Source organism: Mustela putorius, unplaced genomic scaffold (assembly GCF_011764305.1).
Source record: "Mustela putorius furo isolate JIRA1106 unplaced genomic scaffold, ASM1176430v1.1 tig00000430_pilon_pilon_pilon, whole genome shotgun sequence".
NCBI lineage: Eukaryota > Metazoa > Chordata > Mammalia > Carnivora > Mustelidae > Mustela > Mustela putorius.
In genome coordinates, this window is record NW_025421377.1 from 16,714,042 (window position 1) to 16,736,247 (window position 22,206).

The following is a 22,206-nucleotide window of genomic DNA, read 5'->3' on the forward strand; positions in this document are numbered from 1 at the left end:
AGGACAAGCAGCTGATCAAATATTTGCTGAGGGGAGAAAAAAAGGAGGGAGCTGCAAATGAACTGCTCAGAAAATATGTTCTGGACTATACTGTAGCTCTGTATGCACTTTTACTGTACTTCCCGTTCTCAGTGGAATGAGCCACTGAGAGCAAGAGTGACTGTGGATGTCGGGAGGATTTAGTCAATAGTATGTCCTGGTCTAGAAGAGCTGTTAAGAGCTGTGCGGCAGTCAGACTACCTGGGTTTGAATGCAGATTTCTACCACTTTCAGATTTGCAACTGGGGATGAGTTATTTAACCATTCCCTGCTCACATTCATCATGTGTAAAATGAAAATATTTAATAATAATAACAATTATTATGTAATTGTTATATTATATAATATTATACTATATATTCTTTATATATTATAATTATTATATTATTATAATTAATATAATACAATATAAGTTCTTTATATATTATTATAATTATATTATATTATTATAATTATTATATAATATTATACATATTATTATTATTATTATTATTATTATTACATAATTTCCTAAGCTTGTTTTTCGGGAAAAGAAATCAATATATATGTAGACTACTTAGTAAAATGTCTGGCACACTGTATGTCAATAATCAATGTTAGCTATAATTATGGTATATAGGTATATCTAGTCATTAGTATGTAAATAGAGTCCTACATTTCATAAGCTGTTCTAAATACAGTACATTCTAAACTTCCTTACACCTGTTTATGTTAACCTATTTAAAAAGGAAAAGCCTTCCCAGAATTATATTAAAATCTTTCTGAAAATATAAAAAAAATTATACTTCCCAGTACTATTTCAAAAATTATACTTCCCAATACTACTTCAAATTCTATATAATTGAACAGACCAGAAAATCATATATTTCAGACTAAAGGAGTAATGTCAAATTATAATGTCAGATATCTTTTTTAGGAAACTTCTATGAATTTAATTCTCCTACCTATCCACTGGGTCATTTCAAAGACTATCTATCCATCCACCTATCTATCTGTCAACCAGGTAAAACTAACAAAATACTATGCTAGGACTAAATACCTAAAATATTTGAAGATCTCTCTTGATACATTTTGTGGCTCGTAAGCAAACTGTGACCTCTACCTGGGGAATAATGAGGTAAAATGCAACATTTACAACCCATGACCCTTATACTTGTGGCTTTCTATTTCCTAATCAGATTCCAGTGTTCAAAAGCAATAATGAGGAAACCAGCAGAAAATTCAGACAACATCATATCATTGATTTCTATCCTGGTTAGCTCTATGGAAAATTTGCACATGCAATTCTTTTTTTAGATTGTTCTCTGTCCCAGTTTCCCTTTAATCATCCAGTGCAAGTGAGATGATCACCTGTGATTGTGAAATCTTCTCTCAAACAGCCTGTATTTAGTAGTGGGGGAAATACAGGGGCTTACATCTGGTGTATACCTGCTCTGCTCTAGGAATTTCATTAGGCAACATATATACATTCTTATTTTATCTCCACAACAACCCTAGCACTTCATTTTAACTATGAGGAATCTGAGGTAGATGGTTCAAGACCACTAATGTGTGATAGAGCTCATTCCATGGTGTTTACATCTCCTCACTCTGCACTACCCAGATAAAGCAGAATTATTGTGAAGTTAATTAAAATTAAGCTACTGGGCCTTCAAGGACATAGGCCACTTCCATGCTATTAAGGCCTTAGGGAAGTGCTCGCTAAAGCCATAATTCTGTTACATTTGCAAAGGTAAGATATTTTTATATTCCTTTTCTTAGGGTAGTTTCCTCTCATCATATAAGTTTAAAAACAAAACGGCTGCACACAATGCTTTCCTGTATCCTGATCCTTACCCAGCACGTGAGGTGTGCACAAGCACGTACCACGTGGAGTGTTAATCGGGCAGACGCCCAGAACTTTCGTTCTCTACCAATTAGAAAGTTGTTTCATTTTGTTTGTTCTACAGGACAATTATGTAAAGTAGGCAGTACCAATTACAAATAAATGAACTGAGGTTAAAAACAAAAAAAAAAAAAAAAAGAAGAAGAAAAGAAAACAGTGAGCATCCAAAGAACTTAGGGTTGTTAAGCAATGAAGATTAGCCAAAAACAAAACAAAAACAAAAACGAACAAATAAAAAACAAAGACAAGGGCTAGTTTGTTTTTGAATTTCAAAGTCAGTGTTTCTGTTTTTTCTTATTTTTCCATAATTCTATAACCTTTCCTCATTTTTCAACTTGTGTTTCATAAGCTTCAATCAAAAAGCAATGACTCCGGTTCGGTAAGATTACGTGGTTCTGTTGTTAGTTGTTCCCCACCCCCTTCCAGAGAAGTCAAATATGATGGCTTGAAACTGGACATGGTTCAAATCTTTCAGACACAGAAGTTTCCAAGGATTTTCTGCTTTTCTCGCAAGGCTAGTTGCATACCCTTGTAGAAGCCTTATTCCACTGCCCAGGGTCAAACTCTTGAGGGAGAAGAGAGAGTCCACTGCTATCTTCCACAAGACCAGGTGGCCAGCCTCACCTGTTCAGCGAGCTCACAAGGTAAGGGAGGACTCTGGGCGACAGCCAAAATTGGGCTCGCAGAGAAAGCTCCTGCTGAGGACTGCTGCGCTGAACCAGTGCCAGCCGGATCTACCTGCTGAGTTTGTCTTTCCAAAGAAAAGACATTAACAAGCATCCTGGAACAGGAAGTTACCGCTGGTGTAAAGAAAGTGAGCTATTTTACAAGAAACATAAAGCTCACAGAGACACCTTAAACTGTGTTTCTGATTTATGAATTAAATAAACAATGTATGACTTAGTTGGACACAATATGCTCTTCCCCTTTGGAGACTGGGTCCCCTGCTTTATTTTACAGACTATTACTTCTCACCCAGTTTGACATCATGGCCTCCTTGGGGGTACTGGAACATAGCAGGCATGTGCTGCTGTCCTTTTATCTTGCTTCGACTTTGTCTGAATGGAGTGTCTGGTAGGAAAAGTGGGAGGAAGAGGGTTGGAAAGAGAGTAAAGGAAGGACCTGAAGGAAGGGGCTGGGGGATTTGGGAAAAGGAGATTTGGCAGATAAAATAAGTGTGTGACATTATTTTAAGAGAAAAAAAAAAAGACACTACCCATTTGTGAGTAAAAGAACAGACTGTATTTTCTCTAAATCTTCCAATACTTAGCCCGAAACATGTTTCCAAGTAGGAACAGTTTCTCGCAAAGCATATGCAAAATATTTCAACCCTCAGGTTTTGGCTCTTTGATTTTTTTTTTTTTTTTTTCCTCCCCTAGAATCATTTACTTAATAGAGCTATGGGCCCGGTTGAGTTAGAACTGAAGACATGTGTGATGGATGGAGAAGATGGCCTGGGCAGCAGTCCAGCAACTAAAACAGAATTAGAATCATCACAGACACTTTAATCCCAATTATTTAATCTGCGGGGTGTCTAACACCATAAGTATTTGGCACGACTCAACAAAACAGTAGAATTTACGGAGAAACAGAAGAAAAAAATCTAATTTGATGAAATAAAATAAAGAGTTTTTTTATTAGACTATAATTTATATCTTCAGAGCATAAGTGAAACAAATATATATTTAGAGTAAGTGTGGGGGGGTGGGGTAATGGTATTTTTTAAAAATAATATAAAAAATAAAATGCAAGCATTATTATTAATATCAAGGTCATAGTGATACCACCTTGACACCTCTCTCCACTCTTTGTTTCAGCCTCACCATGATTTTTCTACACACCCCTAAATGTGTCCATGTGCACCTCTACCATCATCTGGCGAAATTACTGCACTCTGCTAAATGAATGGACCATGATTAAAGCCATGAACAAGTGAGGAAAGAATGCATGACCTAGGGTTGATTTCTGACCAACAAAATTTTATATGCTGTTCAATAGTATATGAAACAATTTAAATGATATGAATAAACTAACACATAAGCTGGTCAGAGACAAAAGGCTGGGGTTCCTATAGGAAAAGAAGAGCCAGAATAAACCTTAATTACAAACAGAACCTACCAGGTTTTCCTTAACACAAGTACATTGAAAATGGTATTCTAAAGGCAAAGCTCACACAAATTTTAAGAAGGATTTTCCAGCAATTTTTAAATAGAAATGACTCTTTAGGGTTTCTTTCAACCACTAAAGATTTAAAAAAAAAAAAAGGCATTTAAAAATTGTACTAACACTAAGTGACAGTTAATAAATATCATGTTAAACCACAGAGTTTTCAAAATCACTCCACATTTCTCTAGACACAATTCACATTTTTATGTACCTTAACAGGGCTTTTCCTTTTTGTATATTCACTTACTTTTTGCTTTCACTAACAGATATTAAGTAAGGTTTTTAAAGATAGTATGAAAATGAAAGAAGCTAAAAGGGAAATTAAAAGTCTACATTTCTCATGAAGTTCACTGATTAGGATTATATTTTAAATCATTTCATTGTTTTCTATTATTACTGTAATATAAATTTTAAATTGAAGCTACCTCTTGATTTTATGTGATCAAAATAAATGGAATGAATAAATCCTATATCTGTGAAATTTATAGTGTCAGAAAATGAAAATTCCAATCACCTTTCAATCTCAAGAATACCTGTGCCACTATCTATTTACACCTTGATTTATAAACACAATTTCATAGCATAATTTGTGACATTATTGATCCTACTATATTTATGGAAAGTTCTTCATTATGACACCTTGTATATGTTAATAAATGTATTATCAAAAATGAACTGTTTTCTAAAATTTGAATTTAAAATTTTAGACATTTTTTCTTCAGCAAAATAAATTTTTTGTCTTCTTCAAACACTTTAAAATCTATTTCATTAACTTGGAATAAAGAAATTTCTAGATAGTCAGAAACTAAAAAGAGAAAAGAAAATATATGATAAAGGGAGACTTTTTCAAATCCTCATGCTAATTGTTTTGGAAGTTCAAACCAAATACTTAAGGGTGAATCATTTTAGTTTGTAATTTAGACGTTTTTAATGAACCAATAAAATACTTTCACAGTGAATAACTCTCAAATCTTCCAGTTTCCTAATCACTATATAGTGTTTTAAAAATTATGAGTAGATCAGAGATTCTCTCATCTTTCTTATATCAAATACTTCTTACTGAATAAAAACATTGTGTTTATTACTTTAAAGATATATATTACTAAGCTTCTTAAAAATATGGAACTTTTTAATCTGTATTTACAAAACCTTTATAACTCATTTTTTTTTATCTACTTTGTACACATTCATAAAAACATAAGTGTACCACCACATCTGGGATACAATTTTTAATGTGAATTAAAAATAATTAGGTGTGTTATGTATACAATAGACTAGGATAACTCCTTCAAAGAAATCACCACCTAACCAAAAAGATTACATAAATTTCGATAAAATAACAAAATATGTGTTTACCCAGTAGAGCTACCAGTAGGAGCTATTCTGCTCTACAGATAAATACATACAGAGATATAAGAACTACAAGAGTCATTCAGAGTCTCTAAGGTGATAATTTACTTTCTTTTGCTTGCATATCGCTTTTTTAATAAAAATTTACTCTTTCGGAAAGGGAAAAATGGACAAATACTGCAATCAATTTTTAATAGTTTATAATAAGCAAGGCTGCATATTCAAACTTCAGCTAATTTTGATGCTTTATGGAAACAATTGTAAAACTATTTTAAAATGGTCAAAAATGCATAAATCATGTTTGAATAACTAGGTAACTCAGCTAATTTAAATTCAAACCACTCATTAGTAAAGTGAAATATATCTGGTAATTTAAATGCAAAAAATGAAGTAAAAAGAGTTATCAATACTTTCTATAGTAGTTATGTCTTTAAGATACTAGCAGCACATTTTTTTAAAAAAAAAAGAACATTAAGTTTGACTCATATAAGTAAAAATAGCTATAGTTAGTTAATATAATAATGCACATCATAGTCTACTTTTATAGTCAAAGGTAGAATGGTTCCTCCAAATGAAAGAGAAATTAATTACTCATTCAAGCAAATACATAATAAGAAAGCACTCCAAACAAAGGAGATTCAAGTGGTCAAGTCAATCAGCAAAAATGTAGTGAAAGTAACTAAAGCACAGTCATTTTCACAACAGTAGCAATACTGTATAAAGTCTAGTATCTAATTAAATAGTTTGGCGATGTTTGTCTATAAATAGCTCTATCACCTAATTTTGACATTTTATGTAGAAATATTCTAAATGGTCACATTTTGTAAAGAAGAGTATTAATAATATAAATAACAATTAGTACAGTAATGTTTCTTAGTATAAAAAAATAAACCATTTAATCCTATGTAGATTGAAATAAAGTGATATTACAAAAAGAGTATTTTCTTCAAAAGGGGAAATGTTCATTGTAAATGCAGGAATTGTCCACCCTCTCCTCTGTCTTCTAGAGGAAATGAAATCTTCTCACCCTGTCACCCTACACCCAAGATTTTTGTCTACTTCAAAAAAAAAGCTTAAAATTAAAGAGTCAACCCTTTAGCACCCCCCCCCCCACTTCATGTTTTATAAAGCAAAAAGCCAAACTCTTCATGGCCTCTCCCTTCTAACCACCCAAGATTCAAATAAGGGTAATTGCTCTCTTTTTTTGTTCAGTAGTGTCCTGGTGAGGGAATGATTTTACTGTCCCTTTTCTGTGGGGTCCTGCCGTTTTATCTAAAAGGAAATGAATTATAACAGGATGACAAGGCCACAAAACAAAGCCATTTAGTTTACAAATCTATTATGTCCTTCAACCTGTTTTATGGGCCTGGTCCTATTATAAACCAAGAAAAACCCTAAAACAAACTCTTTTTTCCCTTTCTTTCCAGTGGAAACATCTACAATTTTATGATTCTTTAACAGTTTAGCCTAAAATTTCTTCACTCTGTATGTGTGTGTGTGTGTACGTGTGTGTTTTAACCCCAAGAGTCCGTCTACCCCACCTTCTCAAACATAGAAAACATTCAGAAACAAGAAACTGGACTTTTCAAATACTAACTGCTGACAACTGTCAGAAGCACTTTACTGGGTCATTACTGACTGTAGCTTCAATGAATTAAGCTTGATTCACTGCGGGTGAATCATTTTCAATGCAGAGCTGTTCAGCAGTAATTGGCCAAGAAACCCTGCTGCGAAAAGCACTTGTCAAATAATGCTTGTTTACAAATATATCTCCAGACAGCAAAAAGTGGCAGTTACTGAATAAGTTCAGGGCCACCTCCAATATTCATAACAGTGGACATGCTCTCTTTACTTATTAAATCTATTAACATTTTCACTTGTTGATATACTTGCTAATGTTTGCCCTGCTTGATCCATCTCAGAGATAAGTTTCTTGTTAAATATGTTTCTGAATTATTTTATATAGAAGTGTCTTGTATTACACCAGAGTTCAAAGGTTTCTCCCACATGTAATTAATGCCTAATATATGTAAAAAGACAGCGTATTTTTTTCTTATCTTAGAATTCAATCTAAAGAGTACATTTTCCTCTTATTGTCTTTTATCCAAAACATCTTAACATTCATTCCATCTCAGTTTAAGATTCTAGATGTATGTTTGGCCTTTCCTGTACAGTTCTGCTTATTTATGTCTACCAAAGTTAAATTTTAAAAATGACTAGAATACAAATTATGAATGTAAAGTCACATTTATGTCTATCTGCCTTGAACTTTTTTCTCACATAATGGGATCATTCATTTATATATATATATACATATATATGGGTATATATACACCCATATATATATGCACACACACACACTATAGTCTGGGAAGTCACTAGGTATCTATAGGTTGCAGAAGGCAAAGTATATGAGAGCAAGTTATTAATGGATGCTGTGCATACATCAAATCTTTCTGTCCCTGATCTTCCAAAGACCTTCCAGAAATTAGCAATCAAAAACAAACTTAAAAACTCCAATTGGAATCTTTAAACCAATTAATAAATTCCTATTATTAGTATCTTAATATAGTATTGTTTGATTTATAATAACACATGGAGAAACGAAAAGAAGGGGGCGCATAAATTTTATAGAACAGAAGTAATGGTCTGAGAGCATACCAAGGGAAAGATGGAAAACTGTTGGGTAGAAATGGAATGAATCAGGTAAAATCATATATACTAATACGATTTTATTTCCTATGATGTGAAATAGTGATAGACCCCTGCCATCCCCACCTCACTATGGCCAAAGTTTTGCTGTGTGTTCCACTAGCTGGCATAAGGACAAGACAACCTGTGGTTGTCAGGTCTGTGATACCAACCAGGCTACCCTCCAGAAGATTTGAGCTCTGCTTACATCACCTTAAGAGGCCAGTGCTATCTCCTAGCTTCTCTCCTATTCCCTCTGCCTCTTCCTCCCAGGCGCAGTCCCGGCGCTTGCGCCAAGCCTCCCTGAGACTACATTTTTCCTCCTTCCCTAACGGAAAGCTACTCCCCTTCATCTCTACATAAACCACTTCCTTCATCACACCTGGGGGGCAAAAAATGAAATATAATGGAAACAGAAAAGGATGAATGACAGTACTATCCCTGCCACTCTTTAAATCCAAACCAGGATGCCCCTTCCGGTGGCATACGACAGTTCATAAAAGGACTCCAAACCCTGTCACCACCCTCCGGACTTCCAACATCATGAATCTAACAGGAGAGGTTAATCAAACGCCTACGACTGAAAACACTTTTTCAACTTTACAGAGAAGGGGGAAAGACGCAGATGGGGTTAAGCATGAGACATTGCCGTAGCTAGCTAGCCCGAGCTACATAGAATCTTTAAATCAGATTTAAAACAATAAATGTGAGGGTTAAAGGGAGAAGTTCACGGGGTGGGGTGGGGCCGGGAGTCGCAGTCGGCCCGGCTCTCGCACGGTTCCTGGGGAGCTGGCAGCGCCCCTAAACCAGCTCAGCGCCTTCTCCTGCAGCCACACACCCCGTGCAAGTCACGAGGACACACACGACCCCGAAGGCTGCTGCTTCATCTTTCCGGTCCAGCGTCCCCTGCCCTAGGAGTGGAAGGGATTATTTATTTATTTATTTATTTATCCAAGGCTCTGTGCCTCACCCGTGGCTTGCGGAGCCGATTCAAATGGAAACCCCAGTATTCCAGCCGGGGGTTCGGGTTTGTGGTTGTTTCCACCGCTTCCTGCAGCCCGGATCGGGACCTGAGATGCTACACCTCCCACCTCCATTCTGGAGGAACGAGCCTCGGCGTGGAGCGGAGCCCCAGCGCGGCGGGGGGGTGTGAGCGGAGCCAGCGCAGCCGGAGCCGATCCGGGGCCAAGGGCGGCCGCCCGAGCTGGGGCGGGCCCGGGAACGGAGCACGGCTCCGGGAGCAACGAGCGCCACTGGAGGTGCTGCTCCCGCGGGGCCGGCTCTCCCGCCCCGCCGAAGGCTGCCACGGCTTCAGAGTCCGGAGCGCAGGATTGGGGGTGGGGAGGAGGGCCGGGGACTCCAGGCTCGGGCTCGGGCCGGAGCGCGGCTTTCCGTCACGCCGACCCCGAGCCACGAGCCCGAGTGGGTTCGAGCCGCAACTTCCTGGCAGCGACACTCCACCCCTCCTCCGCCTCCCGCCGCATCCATCCCACCTTCCCGCCTTCTCCCACTTTCGCCTCGATGTGCGGATGAGCCCCCAAAGTGGAGGGCACCCCACAGTGTGGGGCGCCTTCTGTCCCTCGCCATTCCCCTCCCTCGAGAAATAACAGCTCTCGCCACCCACCCCAGAATAGCAGCTGGCGATGCCCTAAATAACAGCTTCCAGAAGGCACTTTCCCCCAAAATAAAAGCAGCCCAGTCACCCCCACAATATTGCCCATCGCCGGCCTCCTATAACGGTTTCTAAGCCCCCCGCTCCCGAGATCGTGGTCGCTGAGCTTCGAACAGTCCCCACTCCTCCAAGCCCGAAATGTCACTTCCCCACGCGCTCCAAGTGAGAACCAGCCGCACCCAACCTCCCGGCGCGGGTCTCCGACCTCTCCTTCCCCCGCGTGCAACTTCCCAGCCCCCCAACAGCCTCGGTCCGCACGCGGGTCCCTCGCCCGGCGCCCCGCACCGAATGGCACACAATGCCCCCCAGAAACAGCAGAGGGGAGCGAGAAGGCTGGCCGAGCCCGCCGCATGTGAATTCGCGGTGCGGAGGGAGATTTGTTCCGCGGCGGCAGCGTCCAGACCGCCCCGACCCGCACTTCCAGGCCCCGCCTCGCCCCTCCGCCCCAGGTCGCTGCGGTCCCCACCCCCAACCTACCTTCGTTGCTGGGGCTGGCCAGGAGGGTCCGGAGCGCGGCGCACAGGAGGAGGCAAGTCCAGAGGGGGGCCCTGCGCGGTGCGGAGTAGCAGCCGGCCAGAGACGCGGGGGTGCTGGGGGTGTCGCCGTCGCCCGGGGGCCTCCGGCGTCCCGCACCCGGGGGCCCCGAGCCCCGCATCTTCTCCTGGCCGCCTCCGCCGCCGCTGTCCCGCGCGTCTCAGTCCACGGCCCCGGCTTCGCGGAGGGGGCGAGGGAGGCTCGCGGCGCCTTCGCGTTCCCCGTGGGGGTCCCTTTGCCTTCTGGCGCGCGCCTCTTCCAAATGCGGGGACCGCGGGTCCGCGGAGACGTCCGAAGTTTGCTCCCGGCCCCTGCCTGCCTCCTCCTCGGCGGGGCTCACATTAAACACCGGCTGTGGCTGGTGGCGCGGTTCTGCCCCGGACCCCGGGGTGTCGAGAGGGTCCCGCGTCCTGCTGCTCTGCCTCTTAAGACTTTTCAGGGTTGGGGTCTTTAAAATGCCCCTGAGGGGAAGATAAAGATTCCTTTTCAGGCTTCAGGGCTGAAATAAATGATGAAGGGAAGGGAGACAAGTCATCTTAAGTCAAGAAAGAGCCTCACTAAAAAAAAAAAAAAAAACAGGAGGAAAAGGCAGGGTGGCTACGGATAAAGGCAAGGAGTTGAGAAAATACGAGCCAGGCGAGCCGAGGCAAAGATCCGGAGAGTTGGGAGCCCGGCAGAAGGAAGCAGCTGCGGGCTGAGCGCGGGCCAGGGGAGGTCGCGGCGTCGGCGGCGGCGAGCGGGCCGGAGCGCGGAGCTGCGGCGGTCCCCGCGGCTCGGGGAGGAGGCGGCGCGCGCGCGCGGCTGGGAGCCCGGGCTGGAAACTGCGCCGCCACCGCGCGCTCCTGCTGGGTCTGGAGCTCCGCCGTCTCCTCGGCCTCCCAGCTCTGCACCTCCCCTCCGCCCCCCTCCTCCTCTCGCCTGCTCCCCCGCCCTCCGCTGCTCGCAGCCTCGCCAGCGAGCCTGTACTGTAAGTGCGAGCTGCTGAGACGGAGTCACACACTCGCCGAGGCAAGTGGTCGGGAGGCTGCGGCGGTGAGTGTTGCCTAGCGGTCTCCGGGAGAGGCGCGTCTTCCTCCCCGGGTACTTGGGGCGAAGAATTCTCTGGACGGTGCCTGCGAACGCCCGGGCTCCCGGGAGGCGGAAGGGAAGTCAGCCTTGGGCCCCGCCGGCAGCCCTTGGAGAAGCGGGTCCTTCGGTTTGGCACCGCGCCTGCTGCCCATCGCGGGCTTGGGGCACCGGCCACCTTGTCGTCACATAACCACGTCTTCGCGGGCTGTGCTGGTCCGTGGCTAGTTTCCCAAACACCCATATCGCTCGCTGCGGCTCCCCCTTTCTATTCTTCCAATACTTCAGCAGCTGGGATGGGATAATGAGTCAACGCTGCCTTCAGAAGTAAATGGTAGAATTTCTAAATATAGACACCGTCACTATCATTGAAATTTCAGGGAGTCGACGAATGTGACTGACTGATATGTGTAGCGTGCCAGGGACTTGACGAGGTGATCATTTAATTCACTAATTTCATCGATAGGATGTGTTAGAACTTTAGAAGTTATATGATACGCAGCTCTAGGCAATTAATTCTGGTGAAATTAGCACGGGTCAAGTAAGTTCGGGGTTTAAAAAATATTATTTTAATTTCGTGTATTCTACTGCATTGAGAGATTTACAAATTAACTACCAAAAAGCTGGTTTAAAAGAATTGACTTTCTGTGCTTCACCTTTATTATGTATTCTCTTGCTTTTAATATTTTTTCTTCAACTTTCTCATTCATTCTTTCAAAGAGATACATCTGGAGGGCAATTGTAGTAAATACTGAAAATAAAACATATACCAAAAGTGTGAGTTTGGAAGAAAGGTATCTTGTTTAATTGGTGGTCTAGTAACTACTGTGAAGATTGGGTTTGCATTCGCACCTCCTGAAGGGGAGTCTGCTCACTAGCTTTGACATCTAGAGTCTGTCTTCACAATAAATTTCTCATCATCTTTAGCTGATGACATTTGTTTTCTGCTTAAATATTTGTAATAAAGATGAAAGAATAAAGAAGCAGTGATGCAATTTTATAAAGAGGTGGAAGCTCAGCTTTGATTTTTTTTTTTTTTTGAAATGTTTTGGCACCAGAAATCTAAAAGCAGCTTCTTTCTATTATAATGTGCTCCAAATGCATGAAGCGAATTTAAAGAAATGGCAGTGAATCAGCCTTTCAGTTTGGCAAAAAACCTGATGAAAAGTTGAGATAAAAGTTGAATTTTATATTTCTATTTGAAGACCATTCAAAATGTAAACTCCTCCTTCCAAATTATAGTTGAATTACTAAAAATATCTAAACAGAATACCAACTAAGTTATCTAAAACCTAGGGATATGTAATAATGCTATTATGGACCGTAGGCAGTTTAAGGGGACTTTGAGCTTGTTACTTTACTTCTGTAGGTCTCAGTATCCTCATCAATAAAATGATTTGGAGAAAATGATCTTCAAGTTCCTTTTACTTCCATATCCTTTGCATTTCTATGTTACTACCCTATTCACCTACCTCCAATTACTTACTGTTGAGTACAGAATTTTTCAATTTCTTCAGCCTGGCATTGAAAGTATTCTACTACAATCTTAAATGAATTTTCTGTTTTACTTTACCTTAAATTTTGAAATTCAGTATTCCCTAAATAGCTCATACCTCTTCATTTTTATGCCTGGCATTCCATCCCAAAGAAGATTCATCCCCTAAAAATATTAACCCTTTCCCTCCCACACATCTCTCTCATCTAAATCCTACCCAGTGTCCAAAGAGTATAAGTAATCAAGACTGAGCTTTTCACAAAAAGAAGTTTTTTTGGTTTTCCTTCTCAAAGTATCCATAGCTTATGATGTATGTCAGTCAACACAATGGCAATATTCTCTGAATGAAAAACTGGAACATATTATTTAACAACTATAAGTTTATGGATTGGGATGAAAGGAATTTAAACTGGGTATGCCAAAGAAAACTTGGGACGCTATTCACTATGATGGGTAATTCTCTCCTACCCAAAATACTTAAGTCTTCTTGAAGTGACTAAGGCTACAGAAAGCCAACTCCTTAATTTTCTTCACCTTAAATAGCAGCCATCTTCATCATGGTTTTTTTTTTTTTTAAAGATTTTATTTATTTATTTGACAGAGAGAAATCACAAGTAGATGGAGAGGCAGGCAGAGAGAGAGAGGGAAGCAGGCTCTCCGCTGAGCAGAGAGCCCGATGCGGGACTCGATCCCAGGACTCTGAGATCATGACCTGAGCCGAAGGCAGCGGCTTAACCCACTGAGCCACCCAGGCGCCCCTTCATCATGGTTTTTAATAACATTTGTCATATATCCTTGAAAGAATGAACAGCTATAAAATGGAGCCCCACTTACAGAAATGAAAGAGTTAATCAAGGCACTGAGGATGGTTTGATTTGGGCCTCAGTCTCCAAAGAGAACTTATATCTGGTCTTGTGTTGTTTTCTTGGAATGTAAATACCACCTTAGCATACTGACATTGGACCACAGTATGGCATGAAAACTAGATTTGTCTTTTTCCTTCATACTTTACTGCCTTGCACCAGAAGAGTCTAAAACCTCAGTAAGGGCTTGAAAGACCCATTGTTTGCATTTCTCTTGCTTGGGATAACTGCTGTGGCCTCAAAAGGTGAAAGTGGCTGATGTCTCTCTAGATTTCACCGTGGATTTGGCTTTTTGCTAAGCTTTCATAAAGAAAAGAAATTCAGAATCACCTTGATAAGACACCTTGAAAGGTTACTACCCTATAAAAGGTACTATAGTTAAGTTCAATGTATTAATAATCCTGAATATCTTCACTGAATTCAAAGTGGAACAACAAAAGCAATTATACTAAGCAGAATTGCTAGTAATTACTGAAAAGGTGCTATGTGTGAAGCATTACATGATGTTTTACATTAATTATTTTACTTAATACTGACATTTCAACCACACTGTTGGTGTAATTATTAGCCCCATGTTAATGATGAGAAGACCGAGGAAATAAGGTTAGGCGATCTGAGTGGCCCCACAGTCTCACAGCCAATAAGACAACGCAGTTTTAACCCATGGCTCTCACTCTGTGTAAAGAAAACTAATGTAACAGAAGTGAAGAATAAATGTGATAATCAGTTATTCAAAAAAACAAAAAAGAGAGAGAGAGAGAGACAGAGAGAATGAGAGGACTGCCCCCTAATTCTGCATTAATGGGAACAATTAATAAATAAAAATATTCTAATCTTTAGGTTTACTTAAATCCAAAAGAAGCTAGCCAAATAATGTAGTACACGTCAGATAAATGAATAGAAGAAAATAAGAAACAAGGGAGCCTATATAAGCATTTTTTGGGGAAAAAGATGATCTCATATAAACAAAAATGTTCATACAATTTGTGTATAATGGAGAGACAATGGGCCAAATCAAGAAAATAGTGAGGTGTGTGGACAGATAATGTTAGCACAGATCGCCCAAAACTCATTAAACCATATTAGAAAACAAACAACAGTCTTTAGAAAAATAATCTAAATAGGGACTCCTGTATGCCTCAGTTGGCTAAGTGTGTGTCTTTAGCTCAGGTCATGAGCTCTGAGTCCTGGGATTGTGCCCTGAGCTGGAGCTGCCTCTGCCTCTGCTCCTCCCCCAACCTGTACTCTCTCTCTCTCAAATAAATAAATAAAATCTTTAAAAAGAATCTAAATAAAACTTCAGACACCAAAAAGCATTTTTTCTTAAAATATTATGAAGTATTGGCAATTTTTTACATAGTTGTTTTTTAAATATTTTTGTCCCTTAGCAATATGATCTCTTTGGGAGAATTTGGGGGGTTTTAAGCAAAAGCAAAGCAAAATTTTAACGCATGGTAGATTTTAGATATGGAATTATAGGATAGCCTAATGAACTATAAGATACACTAATGAAGTTAATTTTTCAAGTCCATGATTTCCTGAAGAGGATATATATATGGTGATGTTAATTATTTTGACCCCAAAGGAAAAGGCTGACTAAAATGTATTTAAGCAATCAATAGCTCTTAAAGTTCACAACCAAGAAAATGCTAATGTATTCATTATTTTATGTCGTATTTTAATGTAATTAACATAAAACAGATATTATTTTAAATTCGGTTCATAGTTATCTTTTTAAGAAGTTTTCTGAAGTCTCCAAGTCACTTCTCCCTACTAATGACCTACATTTTTACTATTATTGTTTAATATAGTTATATTTCAATTTAATTGATTATTGAGTGATTTAAAAAATAAGGAATAAATACTTTTTAATAAGTTAATAAGGATTTAATTATGTTATTTTATTACTTAACAATACATTAAAATATTACTTATAATGAAAACAAAAGTTTAAGATAAAAACAGCTTGTTAAGGAAGTGAAACCATCGTGGATGGCGCTGTCTGGGTAGAATATGACGTTATATATTTGTCAAAATGCATAATTTACATAACACCATGAGTGAAACCTAATGGGAGCTATGGACTTTAGTTAATAACAATGTGTCAATATTGGCTCATCAGTTGTAATAAATGTCAACTCCACACCTTAAAAAAATAAATATGTTTCTATCACAATCTGCCCTCACTTTTGTCTTTTTTATGACTACCAAGAACATAATAAAATCCTCCACTGTCCATGAGTACTAATAGAGAATTTTGTAGCAAAGAATAAGAAGCAAGATATTTAAATAATTACCATGAACTGAATAGCCACCGATCTCTACTGGTGGCAGTGGTGGTTGATTTCTCTAATCACTCCTGTGTCAGTGTGTGAGGATTGCTGACACTTCATGTAGCAGGAAGCCAGTGCTGCTGTAGTGGAAAAACCAAACTGAGAAAGACAACTATCATATGATCTCCCTGATATGAGGAAGTGGTGATGCAACATGGGGGCTGAAGGGGGTAGAAAAAGAATTAATGAAACAAGATGGGATTGGGAGGGAGACAAAACACAAGTGACTCTTAATCTCACAAAACAAACTGAGGGTTGCTGGGGGGAGGGGGGTTGGGAGAAGGGGGTGGGATTATGGACATTGGGGAGGGTATGTGCTTTGGTGAGTGCTGTGAAGTGTGTAAACCTGGTGATTCACAGACCTGTACCCCTGGGGATAAAAATATATGTTTATAAAAAATAAAAAATTAAAAAAAAATTAAATTAAAAGAAAAACCAAACTGAATTGCCAGGAAGTTCTTTGGTGGTGGTTTGCCTCTGGTATCTTGGGCAACTGGCATCAAATGACCATGTGGACAGTGAAATAACAAGGACTCTGGGGGCTGAACAAGTAGGAAAAGTGTGCTCCGAAGAGTCCCAAGATCGAAGTGATACACTGGGAGAGTGACTCACTTCGCTTAAACTCACCTATCCTAACCATCTTCTGGATTCTGGAAGCATTGACTGTTATGCAAAAAAATAGGCTGTAACATTTTTCATATTCAGAGGGAGATTTTTAATACATACAGTGCTTACACTCACTTGAAATTCCTATATAATCTATGCATACAGGAACATATTTCATAATCTAGCTAGCTATAGTTTCCAAGAGGAAAAACTGATAAATTTGCTCAGTGGCATAAGTAAATAAGAGGTATATATGCAATCAAGCCTTTGATACTGCTATTGGTTGTCCATGAAACAGGCGTCTAGGTAAAAGCTAACGATGTTAATCTCATGGACTCTCTCATGCTCTGTCAGTGGGAAGTGAATCTAGAACATCTTTTGTAAGGTGGCTTCAAAATACCATCAAGTGCCTTTAAAATGTGATAGCTTTGCATCTAGCAATTACAAATTTTTAAAACCTAAACAAATAAATTAATTAAAATGCATTAAAAGATGAAACAATGGTATCATTAAGTTTTTATTTAAATTCCAGTTAGCTCACATACAGTGTAATATTAGTTTCAGGTGTACAATATAGTGATTCAACACTTCCTCCACACTTGGGGTGCTCATCCCCAGTGCCCTCTTCAATCCCTATTACCTATTTCACCCATCAACTCTCCCATGTCCCTGCTGGTTAATTAACAGTTTGCTGTCTATAGTTAACAGTCTGTTTCTTTGTTTGTCTCTCTCTCATTTCTTCACTTTGCTTGTTTGTTTTGTTTTTTATTTCTACATATGAATGAAATCTTATGGTATTTGTTTTTCTCTGACTTATTTCGCTTAGCATAATACTTTCTAGCTCCATCCATGTTTTTGCAAAAGGCAAGATGCTATTATTCTTTTTGGTGGCTGAGTAATAGTTCATTATATACACATTATATAATGAACTATTACTCAGCCACCAAAAAGAATAATAGCATCTTGCCTTTTGCAATATGCAGTATATATACACACACACACACACACATATACATACATACATATGTATATATATACACATGCCACTTCTTCTTTATCTGTTCATTAGTGGATGGACACTTAGGCTGTTTCCATAATTTGGCCACTGCAGGTAATCCTGCACCAAACATCAGGGTGCATATAACCCTTTGAATGAATATTTTTGTATTCTTTGGATAAATACCTAGTAGTGCAATTGCTGGATCCTAGGGAGTTCTACTTTTAAATTTTTGAGGAATCTCCATACTGTTTTCCAGAGTGGCTGCACCAGTTTGCATCCCCACCAACAGTGCAAGAGGATTCCCCTTTCTCCACATCCTTACCAACATTTGTTGTTTCTGGTGGTTTTGATTTTAGTCATTCTGACATGTGTGACATGGTATCTCATTGTAGTTTTGATTTGCATTAGCCAGATGATCAGGGATGTTGAGCATCTTTTCATGTGTCTGTTAGCCATCTGTGTGTCTTTTTTGGAAAACTGTATATTCCTATCTTTCTAACTGGACTATTCATTTTTGGGGTGTTGAGTTTTATACGTCCTTTATATATTTTGGATACTAACCCTTTATTAGATTTGTCATTTGCAAATATCTTCTCCCATTTCATAAGTTGCATTATAGTTTTGTTGATGGCTTCCTCTGCTGTGCAGAAGTTTTTGTTTGTTTGTTTTTATTTTGATGTAGTCCCAATAGTTTATTTTTGCTTTTGTTTCCCTTGAGGCAGGAGACGTATCTAGAAAAATATTGCTATAGCCAATGCGAGAGAAATTACTGCCTCTGCTATCTTCTAGGATTTTTATGGTTTCAGGTCTCACATTTAGGTCCTTAATCCATTTTGCATTTATTTTTGTATGTGGTTTAAGAGAGTAGTCCAGGCTCATTCTTCTGCATGTTGCTGCTCAGTTTTCTCAACACCATTTGTTGAAGAGACTGTCTTTTTCCCATTGGATATTCTTTCTGCTTTGTCCAAGATTGATTGACCATCCAGTTGTGGTACATTTCTATTCTGTTTTATTGATCTATGTATCTATTTTTGTGCCAGTACCATTCTGTTTTGATTACTAGAAGTTTGTAAGATAACATGAAGTGGAGAATTGTGATGCCTCCAGCTCCCCCACACCGCCCCCGCAAGGAGGCTTTGGCTAATTGAGGTCTTTTTTTTGCTTCCACACAGATTGTAGGATTGTTTGTTCTAACTCTGTGAAAAGTACTGTTGGTATTTTGATAGGGATTTCATTAAATGTGTAGATTGCTTTGAGTAGTATAGACATTTTAACAATATTTTTTCTTCTAATCCATGAGCATAAGGTATGTTTCTGTTTCTTTGGCCATCTTCAATTTCTTTCATCTATGTTTCATAGTTTCCAGAATACAGGTTTTTTACCTCTTTGGTAGGTCTGTTCCTGGGTATCTTACTGTTTTTGGTGCAATTGTAAATGGGATTGACTCCTTAATTTCTCTTTCTGGTGCTGCTTCATTATTGGTGTATAGAAATGCAACAGATTAGTGTACATTGATTTTGTATCCTGAGAATTTGTCAAATTTGTTTATCAGTTCTAGCAGCTTTTTGGTGGAGTCTCTCAGTTTTTCTATCTGGGTATTGTCATCTGCAAATAGTGAAAATTTTACTTCTTCCTTGCTGATTTGTATGGCTTTTATCTCTTTTTGTTGTCTGACTGCTGTGGCTAGGACTTCTAGTACTTGGTTAAATAACAGTGTTGAGTGTGGACATCCTGTTAGGTTCCTGATCATAAAGGAAAAGCTCTCAGTTTTTCCCCATTGAGGATGATATTAGCTGTGCATTTTTCATATCTGATCTTTATTATGTTGAGATATGTTCCCCTAAGCCTGCTTTTTTGAGGGTTTTTGTCGTGAGTGAATGTTGTACTTTGTCCAGTGCTTTTTCTGCATCAATTGAAACGATCATATGGTTTTTATCCTTTCTTTTATTACTGCGGTGTGTCACAGTGATTGATTTGCAAATATTCAATTACCCTCACAACCAGAAATAAATTCTACTTGACCATAGTTAATGATTTTTTTAAATGTATGTTTAGATTCAGTTTGCTACTATGTTATTGAGCATTTTTGAATACATGTTCATCAGAGATATTGGCCTATAGTTCTTTTAGTGGAGTGTTTGTCTGGTTTTGGTATCAGGATAATCCTGGTCTCATATAATCCTGGTCTCTCCATTTTCTGTTCTTTTGGAAAAGTTTGAGGAGAATACATATTAATTCTTCTTAAAAATTTTGGAAGGCAGCTATGCTCACCACTATACCACCAACGCAGGCACTTCTTAAAAATTTTGGTAGAATTCCTCTGTGAAGCCCTCTGATCCTGGGCTTTTTTTTTTTTCTTTCTTTTTTTTTTTTTTTTTTGGTGAGTTTTTCTTGATTACTGATTCAGCTTCTTTGCTGGTTATGAGTATGGTCAAGTTTTCTACTTATTCCCATTTCAGTTTTGGTAGGTTATGTGTTTCTAGAAATTTATCCATTTCTTCTTTGTTGTCCAGTTTATCAGCATATAATTTTTATAATGTTCTCTTACAGTTGTTTGTATTTCTGTGGTGTTGGCCATCATTGCTCCTCTGTCACTTGTAATTTTATTTATTTGGACTCTTTTTTTCTTTTTTGATAAGTCTGGCTATAAGTATGTCAACTTTATTAATTTCTTAAAGAATTAGCTGGTTTCATTGACATGTTTTATGGCATTTTTAGTTTCTAAATCATTCATTTTTTCTCTAATCTTTATTATTTCCTCCCTTCTGCTAGGACTAAACTCATTTGTTTTTCCTTTTCTGGCTTCTTTGGGTGTTTTTTTTGTTTTTGAGATTTTTCTTGCTTCTCAAAGTAACCTTGCATTGCCATATGCTTCTCTCTTACGACCAATTTTGCTACTACCCAAAGAATTTGGACAGTTGTGTTTTCATTTTCATTTGTTTCCATGTATTTTTCTATTTCATCTTCGGTTTCCTGTTTGGTCCATTCACTGTTTAGTAACATGTATTGGTGGTCTTTCTGGATTTTTTTCTAATGGTTGATTTCTAATTTCCTCGCATTGTGGTCTGAAAAGTGCATGTATGATTTCAATCTTTTTCTATAACTTGAGGCCTGTTTTGTGACCTAATATGTGCTCTGTTCTAGAGAATGTTCCACATGCACTCAAAAAGAATGTGTATTGTGCTGCTTTAGGGTGAAATGTTTTGAATATATCTGTTAAGTCCATCTGGTCTAGTGTGTCATTCAAAGCCATTGTTTCCTTGTTTATTTTTTGTTTTGATAATCTGTCCATTGATGTAAGTAGGATTTTAAAGGCTCCTACTATTATATTACTATCAATTAATAACATGTTTGTTATTAATTGTTTTATATATTTGGTTGCTCCCATGTTGGTGCATAAATATTTATAATTGTTATATCTTTTCCTTGGATTGTCCCCTTTGTGATTATATAGTGCCCTTCTTTGTCTCTTGTTACAGTCTTTAATGTAAAGTCTAGTTTTCCCAATATTTAGTATTGCTACTCTGGCTGTCTTTTGACGTCCTTTTGCATGATAAATGTTTCTCCATCCCTTCACTATAATCTGCATGTGTCTTCAGGTCTGAGTGTCTTGTAGTTCTTCTATAGGTAGGTATTGTTTTTTTTTATCCATTCTGAAACTATGTGTCTTTTAATCAGAATGTTTAGTCCATTGACATTCAATGTACTCATTAATAGATAAATTTATTATAATTACTATTTAATGAATTGTCTATTTATTAGAAGTTTATTTTCATTTTATTACTTGTTTGGCCATTATTCCTGGAGATTCTCTCTGATCCTTTCTTTTGGTCTTTCAAGGAGTCCCCTTTAATATTTCTTGCAGGGCTAGTTCAGTGGTCATGAACTCCTTTAGTTTTGTTTGTCTGGAAACTTTTTATCTCAGCTTCTATTCTCAGTGATAGCCTGGTTGGATAGAGGATTATTGGCTGCAGATATTTTCCATTTAGCAAGTTGAATGTATCACTCCATTCTCTTCTGTCTTGCTAAGTTTCTGTTGAGAAATCTCCAGCTACACTAAGAAGGGTTTTTCCTTTTACATTAAGGACTTCTGTTGTCTTGCTGCTTTTAAGATTTTTTTTCCTTATCACTATATTTTGCAAATTTAATTATAATGTGTCTTGGTGTTGGCCTGCTTTTGTTGATTTTGATGGCAGTTCTCTGTGCCTCCTGGATCTGGATGTCTGTTTCCTTCCCCAGATTAGGTATGTTTTCTGCTAGTATTTCTTGAAATAAATTTTCTGCTCCCTTTTCCCTTCTTCCGGGACTCCTATACATTTGATGGAGTCACTGAGTTCCCTAAGCCTATCCTCATTTTATATAATTACTTTTTCTCTCTTTTGCTCATGTTGATTACTTTCCATACCTTTGTCTTCTAGGTCACTAATTCATTCCTCTGCTTCTTCAGCTTGCTGTTTCTTCCATCAGGCCTCTTTCCAATCTGGTTTATTGCACTCTTCATTTTTAA

General features: G+C 38.6%; 1 protein-coding gene across 6 annotated transcripts in view; it reads right to left on the bottom strand.

Moving 5' to 3' along the window:
* Window positions 1–11,078, bottom strand: part of EPHA5 (EPH receptor A5) — a 355,011-nt gene extending 343,933 nt beyond the window's left edge. For 2 of the 6 annotated variants that reach the window (XM_004764303.3, XM_004764300.3), the window contains exon 1: window positions 10,281–11,076. In XM_004764303.3, coding sequence (XP_004764360.1) covers window positions 10,281–10,458 — 178 coding nt within the window. In that variant the 5' untranslated portion in view covers window positions 10,459–11,076. Of the gene's footprint in view, window positions 1–10,280 lie in introns of all 6 variants that reach the window. The other 4 variants (XM_004764299.3, XM_045079822.1, XM_004764301.3 and 1 more) reach the window with 2 other exon arrangements.
* Window positions 11,079–22,206: the final 11,128 nt, after the last annotated feature.